At 40.1% G+C, this 8993-nt stretch overlaps 1 protein-coding gene across 1 annotated transcript; it reads right to left on the bottom strand.

Annotated features, from left to right (window-relative positions):
- Positions 1–7: 7 nt before the first annotated feature.
- On the bottom strand, positions 8–8565 carry pnocb (prepronociceptin b). Its single transcript, XM_077587467.1, has 2 exons — positions 8314–8565; positions 8–812 (listed from the first exon to the last, which is right to left on the bottom strand). Exons 1-2 carry the CDS (start codon positions 8455–8457, stop codon positions 189–191), a joined length of 768 nt encoding a protein of 255 aa, XP_077443593.1. The 5' UTR covers positions 8458–8565; the 3' UTR covers positions 8–188.
- Positions 8566–8993: the final 428 nt, after the last annotated feature.

Here is an 8993-nt window from a genome sequence, read left to right as displayed (position 1 = left end):
TATTCAATTGCACTTCTCTAATTCTTTTATTTCACAGGACGGCATGTTAAATATTGATCAAGGTCAAAGCATTCCTGGTTTTTACTGGTTGGACACAAAGAGCTGATGACGATGGAGGCAGTCACAGTTCATAGAGTTGAAAAGATGATTGGTTGAGGTATGCGTAGCAGGATTTTTGGACAACCTGTTTACAGTTTATTTTGCCTCCACGCTCTTGTCATAGGGGAGATATTGAAGCGACCACTGCGACTGCTCCTCATGCCGAGATACTGCCTGAGCAGCTGGTTGACCCGTTTCTGACTGTTCCATTTCCGGGCCGATTTGCGGACCCCTATGAAGCCTCCGTAGCGCTTCTGTAGGTGTCTCGCGGGGGAGCCAATCAACTTCTTGTACCCGTGGCGGCCTCGCTGAAAGCCGCCAAAGCGTTTGGTTAAGCTAAGGGCCTCTGAGCTTTCATCCTGCTCACTGACATCGCCACCTTCTCTCTGCTCGCCTTCGCCGTCATCCAGAAGGGCCAGACTCTGAATGTCCTCCCCCACCTCTGAGGATTCGAGCAGCGATGAGTCATAATGGACACGGCGCTGCTCAAAGGGCCCCTCATCCAGATCCTCTCGGAAAGGCTGCGCGGCTGCAGATTGCAGGTCGCTATCGGCGGTCAGATCCAGAGAGCTCATCTCCAGCTCTCCCGCTGTGCTTTTGAGAAGAGCACCTTCCTCGGCGAATGGGGGATAAATGGCAAGCTTCAGGGTGCGTTCACACAACTGCCATGTCAGCGAGGAGGACACCTGACCCCTGCACTCTAAAAAGCATACCTGTGGAGGGGAAAAGTAGCACATTAATGCAAATACAGTCATACCTCTACTTACGAATGCCTCTAGGTACGAAATTTTCAGGTTATGAATTTTTTTGTATGCAAATGAGTGACTCGAGATACGAAAAAGATCCAAGTTATGAAATCCCCCAAAATGTTAATGCATTTCCTTGTCCGTTATTTTGTTTTGAAAATATTGTCGCAGATCCATTGATTCTCACTTTAGAGACCACGCTGCCCTCTAGTGGGCTGTTATTTCATCGCTCTCATTCTATCTCATATAATGACAATAAAAGTATTCAATTCAATTCAATTGGCTATCTCACACACCTGTCCACCTCGGTTAAATGCTCCCCTTATTAATGATTGCAATTCTCCTTATTAAGCGATTAAAAACCGTACAAATACAATGCAGCACATATTTCCACACACACAACACACGTAAAAGTATAAAATGCATGTAGTACTACAAAGTGGACGGCTTTCGGCCCTGGTAGAACGGGCTCTTGCCCGGTCGTGGAGGGAACTATTTCAGAGGTGCAGGGCACATTTTCACAAGGATTTTTGTCCATTATATTCATTTTAAGACATATAAATAAATCATTTTCTTAAATGTTCTCTCATTTTTGTGTGTTTCTCACATCTTTCATACAAAATTGGGAAACTTTGACCAATTTTAAAGGGATTAGTTGGCAGTTTTGTGAGGACCGTAGAACAAATTAGAGAATTTACAAATAATGTACTGCTCTACTTACGAAATGTTCAAGCTACAAAAAAAGTTTATCATTTTTATGTATGAAAGGGCACAGGTGGATGTATCGCAGCACAGTGATTGGACAAACAATGGATGCCTAAATGCCTATACTTTTTTAGTAGACCTTTTTGAAAAAACCTGTCATGTCATCTTGAAAGGCATTTATAAATAGAAAATGATAATAAAATAATGGCAGCCCAGTGAAAGACTGCAAATTATAGTCAGGAAAGTACAGTACTCAGGCTTCATCCCAAAATCCAAAAACATCCATTTTAGGTCAATTTTCCTCAGCCTAGTTCAACCGTAACCATGATGTGAAATGGTCTTGACAAATTATGGACAGATTTCTATTTTAAGGTTACCAATGAAGCTTTGGAGGAGTTGGACTGGTAACTGGTAGTGTGGTTAGAGGCTGATTCAAATAAGTGTTTGCTGGAAGAGTTCTGTGATCTACTGAGGGTCATTTGAGTGAACGTTGAAATTAAAAGCCTTTTGAAAATCTCACTTGCACAACAAGCAAAAAGACTCAAATGCTACGGGTTCTATTAAGCTTCTTAGGAATGAAATAAATGCTATGATTCTTCATTATAATGAAATGGTCATTTGGCTCATTTTCCTATTATGTATAATTGAACATAAGCTTCACCTTAAAATAATTTTGATGGAGTACTGGCTTGTGGCTTGGAAAATAATGTACAAGGTCACATACTTGAGTCGGTGTTCCTCAACTACCTTTAGAATCACTACTAACAGTAATGTTCTATTGTTTGCAGTGCTTGTATTAACACAGCTTTTTTTAATGAAGCTGTTTTTATGACACTGGTCATGTGAAAGTGGTTAAAACATGTATGTATAAAATCTGTATAATTAATACAAAGTGATTAATCATTCATGATTTAAAACTTCAAGTTACTAATCTGCTTGGCCAACTTGTCAGGAAGTTAATGGCCCTCTCGTCATGCAGGCTTGACAACATAGGGCAAATCATGAACTAATAGAATATGTCCATCATGTGATAAATGCGACACTTTCTTCAGCACAATGAGTGACAGAAGCAAATTAGCAGAAAATACAAATCATTTTGATGTCTTTTTTTTTAGATTGACTCTTCAACCTGACGAATGATATATGATGTTTTGGAAATCAACTTTTCCCATAGCGAGAAGTTCCTCCTTGCAATTTTAGTGACCTTGATTTCTTACTATTGTCCTGTTTGGCAAAGTGTGCTAACTCAGATGATTTTTTATATAAAACTTGATTATTAAAATCCATATTCTGAGAATGGCCTATACATTTGTATAGTGGCGGGCCGTCAGGGCCTTCAAGGCCTTCTCTGCTGGCCTAAGAAATATTTGAATCATATATTATATTTTGTCCATCAATACTTATTAAATAATTCCAAATTGTTTGTTAGCTTACTTTCATTGCTTTCCCCCCTGTTGCACTGCTTCCAGATGTGTGTTTTCATATTGAAGCATTTAACCAATCACATTTCAGCCATTATTTGTTGCCAGGGTCAGAAATCTGCCTCAAGGCCTTCACAATCAGTTCTGCGGGCTGAAACAAGCATCGATAAGACTGTTGCTTTAACCAATCAGATTTCGAGTTGGCAACACCACAATGCATTGTCGCAGGCCTAGGGATACGTCATTGCCTTGTCGCAGGCGTAGGGATACGTCATCGCTTTCACCAACTATGATTGGCTAGTAATTAGCCAGAGCTACCAAACTGTATTTGGAGCGAAATGCACAAGCAAATATATTGTTGTGTTGATTTAAAGCCATTTTCATTTGTGTACAGTTAAAAAGGATTTTTGGTGAGTAAACTATGGCTATATTCCTAAATAGTATTTCAATTGGGGGCCAAGTTCTGATATCTGAAAAGCTCCAGTGTTTGTATTTAAGCTCCAGTGTTTGTATTTAATCACTAAATGCTGCTAGGAAGTGGATTTTACCCCATTTTAGTGCAATTTTTGCCGTTTCGCCATTGACGTTCATCGCTGTCTTTTTCCCGGGGAAATGATACTCCGGGCCCGGTTCTGATGTCTAAAAAGCTCCAGTATGTGTATTTAATCAATAAATGCTGTTTTCGGCTGGATTTTACCCCATTTTCGGGCAATTTTTGCCGGTACGCCATTGACGTTCATTGCTGTCTTTACCCGGGAAAATCACCCCCCGGCCCGGTTGTAATGTCTGAAAAGCTCCAGTACTTGTATTTAATCATTAAATGATGCTAGGAAGTGGATTTTACTCGAGAAAATGCATGGACCGCCACTGCATTTGTATAATTTTCTTTCCAGTAAATAGGATATTTACCTTTATCTTAGTGAAATGTATGAGCACTGAGCACCCCCCTCTTTAGCCCTCACCTAATAATACATTTCAGTTTGACATAAGAAGCAAATCCCATTTACTTATCAAATCTTGCTTAAATGGGGTCAATTGTTATCGTAAACCTGCAGACATCAAAAGGGAAAAGCGCAGAGGGAGTTCTGCTATGAATCTATCAACAGAAATTAATTATCCACCCTAAATGAAATGAGCACACCAGGGGATTCTCCACGTCAGATCAATGAAACAATCTTAAGGACTTTATGACTGAGAGGAAACGTGTGCATAGGTCAAATTTTCATTATCTTGTGAGGACCAGAGGATAGTGAAAGAAAACAACAACCAAAGAATGACCTCTTAAGCCTGAATTTTCATTTTGACAAATGTAAATTGAACAGTTATAACATAATAACATTTGAAAAATGCTCTCTCTCCTTTTGTCTTCCTCCACTTGTATACGTAGATGAATTGTTTAACTGTGTGGTGCGACAAACATCAAGACTTTTAGCTTGTATTCTTATACAAGTTTGTGTGTAAAGCCCTGATGTGAACATTTGTTACGATCGCGCCGAGACGTCGTGGCCCGATCGGAGGGATTTGGACCCAGTAGCGGGGAAGCAGGAGGAGGCGAGATGAACTGAGCTCATGACAGTAACTTTAATGACTCAAAAGCTTTACAAAATAACAAGGACTTGTACATCCCAAAACAAAACAAAACCGGAGCGATGTATGCAGTGTCACGCAGGACGATCCGACAATGACTAACCACTTCTGTGGTGCTTAAATACACACATCAGGAAGTAATCAAGGATCACTTGCAGCTGCTCTAACCTAACGGCAAGCCAGGAGGGACAAACGAGCCGCTTCTGACAACATTATTGAGATTTTGTGCACCAAGAGAGTTAAAAATCTCAGAAAGCTTTGTGAAGACAGTTTAGAAAGAGCAATTATCTAAAGTTGATCATCATGAATTTGCACTTCTGATTTGCAGTTACACGAAATGTTTGGTTATAGTTATTGCTGCCATGACAATCAGTTATAGTATCCCTTACTTTTAATTTCATGCACTTTTAATGTCCCAAAACACAATTATTTGTGAGGAAATAGTTATAGCAGGGTAGTATACTGCTAATATAGTTTCACAAAAGTAGTAGGTACATAATTAAACTTTTCAGAACAGGAATAAAAAAGACTACACACGATAATGTCATACCCATAGATGCTGTGAGTTTTCATTTATGTGCCATTATAACTTCATTATGTTTCATTACTATCGTTATTGAGCATCTTTCATTGAGAGGGACAAATCTCTACAGCCTCTGGCTCACATTAAGACATGCTGGGTGTATTTTCAACATCCACTTAGGCTACTAAAAATGCTTAAATAGAGGTATAAAAATATATAGCTTTTCACTCTTTGAGGAATAAAACATACAATCTATCAAGAAACTGATGTGATACCTAATTCATGTTGATAATAGTGACTTTTAATAGCGAAGCAATTTAGTTGCATTATCATCTTTCCTGTAAAAAGTTCACAGGCACGCTGAGAGTTTATTTCAGCACAGTTGTTATACACACAGGCTGAATGCAATTCCACCATGAACTCAACCAAAAGTAGCCTTGCATACAAATTCATTTCCAAACCGCTAGTGAGATTGAGAGAGAGAGAGAGAGACCGTGGAGTAAAAACAGCCAGTGGGCAACCTTGAATTGTGGTTGGATACCTAATTTAGCCAATAATGATGCTGAGGAAGACAGCTGGGACCTTTATGGAAGCTGTAATAGAAGTATGTAATTGACTGCTGCTTAGTCTCATCGGACCGGGCTTACGCCGGTGATTGACACATTTTATCAGCTCCTCATTGTGTTTGTTGCCTCTGCATTGAGCCAGTGATGGAAGCCAATGAGCCAGTCATTGTTTCCCGATCCAGACGTGAGACATTGTACGATATCAATATACACAATTTTGATGGGGAGGGGACCACCACATTTGCAGCGGACCATGGAGACACACTGATATGAGAAATAAGCATATGTATGCTCCAGTGGCGGTCCGTGCATTTTCTAGTGACGCCTTCAGCAAAAACTATTTTATAGGTATAAAACCTCTACTGCAGCTACAGCTGCGACACATAAAAATAATCACTAATAACCTCATACAATTGAAATATTATTTAGGAATATAGCTATATTTTACTCACCAAAAATCCTTTTTACCTGTACACAATATCCATCCTCCTTTCTTTCCTCCTTCTTTTCTGTCGCCATCGAAGCTAATGCTGAAAGTCGAGCCTATCCTGTCGTATTTCTGGCAAACGTTTTTATTCGATTTAGTGCTGAAAATGTTTGTTCCCGGTTGTGACAGGCTTGCTTGCTTTGGAGTTGTCCAACCTTTCTTAATGATGTCCAGCTTTTTTTCTTGAAAAGTCCGTGTTGAAAATGGCTTTGACAGTAAATGTGTAAAAAATCAATTTCTTCTCCTCCTTCAGCCATTGCGGATTGACAAAACCGCTATTAAATCAACAGAACAATATATTTGCTTGTGCAGCTCGCTCCAGATACAGTTTGGTAGCTCTGGCTAGTCCAATCTATCACTAACCAATCATACTTGGTGAAAGCGATGACGTATCCCTACGCCTGCGAGAAGGCCTTGGTGTCACCAAATCGAATTCTGATTGGTTAAAGCAACAGTCTTATCGACGCTTGTTTAATGCAGCAGAGCCTGCAGAACTGATTGTGAAAGCCCTGAGGCAGATTTCTGACCCTGGCAACAAATAATGGCTGAAATGTGATTGGTTAAATGCTTCAATATGAAAACACATCTGGAAGCAGTGCAACCAGGGGCAAAAGCAATGAAAGGAAGCTAACAGACAATTTGGAATTATTTAATACGTATTCATGGACAAAATATAATTAACATCAGTCTGTGATTCAGATATTTCTTAGGCCAGCAGAGAAGGCCTTGAAGGCCTGGACGGCACACCACTGGTATGCTCTATTGATTAAATTTCTCCATTTTCCCAACTATACCTACCCACTTTACTGTGGTGGTGTCGAATTGTTTTGGGGCCGTAGGCTTCCACATTATAATTAGTACTGCTTCAGTAGTTGTAGGAAACAAAAAAACAAGCCGTAAGCAACACAGTAACCAAAGCTACACATTATAAACATAAAGTGTTGTTAGAGGCATTTTCTCCTATGTGCTTGTTAAATAATGGCACCCACATTGTTTTGTAATGATGCCCACTTCGGCAACATCTGAACACTTAAAGATTGAATGGGACACTGTGGATTTATAGGGTATCAAAGCGATTGAGGGAATACGCAGCTGTGTAGGCTTTGAGGGCCCTCTAGCTAAGTTAGAAAACAAACGACTGGAGTGAGTCAGAACAAAAATTGGGAAGAGTGGAATATCTACAAAACTTGGTTGACGTTGTTTGTCCGCTACACAAGGCCAAGTCATGTCACATTTATTTACTATACAGCCCTTAATCGCAGAAAATATCTCCAATGACTTCATTTTTGAGGAACAATTACAAAATCCACAAGGCCCCCCAAAAATTACAAGAATTTATAACTAGCTACTGCTGATTAACGCTATGAAAACTGACAAAATGCTAATTGGTGAAATAAGATTCAAGTAGATGATGGATATGGTGAAAAATTAACATTGGCAAAAGCAATTGAGATGCTCCAACAGTTTGATTTGTCATCACAAACATTCACACAGTCATGACACTAGTTCCCAACTCTCGGCCTACATCACATTTCATTCACTTTTCGTCGAAAGACATTTGGTCCCCGGACGTTTGGTCGCTGGACGTTTGGTCGCTGGACGTTTGGTCGACCGGACGTTTGGTCGACAGGACGTTTGGTAGAACGAACGTTTGGTAGAACAGACGTTTGGTAGAACGGACGTTTGGCCGCCGGGTTCGCTCGCTGTCAAATTATGACAGAGTTTACTGTTGATGTTTTGATATTAGATATTTAGATATTAAACTCACTCTCTCTCTCGCTCTCTCATGATTATAATTTTGCGAGCTGGTTTCAACAGTAACAACCGGGCGACCAAACGTCCGTTCTACCAAACGTCCGGAGACCAAACGTCCGGTGACCAAACGTCCGGGGACCAAACGTCTTTCGACGAAACGTCCGAGTACCGGGCAATAGTCTACAGGTTAGGACCGTATCTGATATTTTTTTATTTACTTTTATGAAATGAATGTAAACTGATTTAAGATTCAATATCTTTCAAAGTACAGAGAGTCCAAAATGGCCAAGTATTTGAATGTCTCAGAAGCAGCACAAAAACTGCCGAACACATGAAATGGAAAATGATCATACAGAGGGAAAAAAGAACTTTATGCATGTTCTCAAGCATGATGTTTCTGATGGATTGAAATAAACGCACTTACCATAGTGTTAAAGGCTTGATTCACTTCCTGCTGTTGCTGCTGCAGGAGTAAACCACACGCCACACACTCCTCCTGACAGTCAACTCGTGAAGGGGTGACGAAACATGGAAGCAAAACCAGCAGGCACCACAGTGTGATCTTCATGGCTCTGCACACCCGGATAGGCAGGAGCAAACAGGAGCCCAGGAGGCAGCGGAATCCCGAAGAAGGGTCAACAACAGCTGTTTAATGTCAAAGATATGAAGGCGTACGTCAAACCTAAAAAACAGTTACACAAGATTGCATCAAATTAATTTACAAAATATATAGAGATAATTTCAAGCCAATAAAAGGATTCAATTGTGCTGGTGTCTTAAATGGAGAGCGTACTTGCTTCTAGTACAAACATTAAGAAAAGCTTTGATTGGAAACAGTCCAAGCTAGGAAAAATCAAACTAAATCAAACATCACGTAAATACACTTTCCATATCTGGTATTTTCATCATTTTTTGGGACAATGGCTGGTTAGCTCAGGCCAGCGGTGAGTTTCCAATTCGTGTGCTTTCAACCCTCGTTGGTCACGAGGTTATTTTTTGAGTTTTTCTGACAGTGCATAACATAATTTTAAGTTTTTAAGTTATGTGTTTATGTGCGTGTGTTCGTATGTTTGCATTTCCGCCCCATTGGAAAATGTCGTATTC

This window comes from Stigmatopora argus, chromosome 19 (assembly GCF_051989625.1).
Source record: "Stigmatopora argus isolate UIUO_Sarg chromosome 19, RoL_Sarg_1.0, whole genome shotgun sequence".
Taxonomy (NCBI): domain Eukaryota; kingdom Metazoa; phylum Chordata; class Actinopteri; order Syngnathiformes; family Syngnathidae; genus Stigmatopora; species Stigmatopora argus.
Note: the sequence above shows the minus strand (reverse complement) of the source record. Positions and strands in the feature narration are given on the sequence as shown.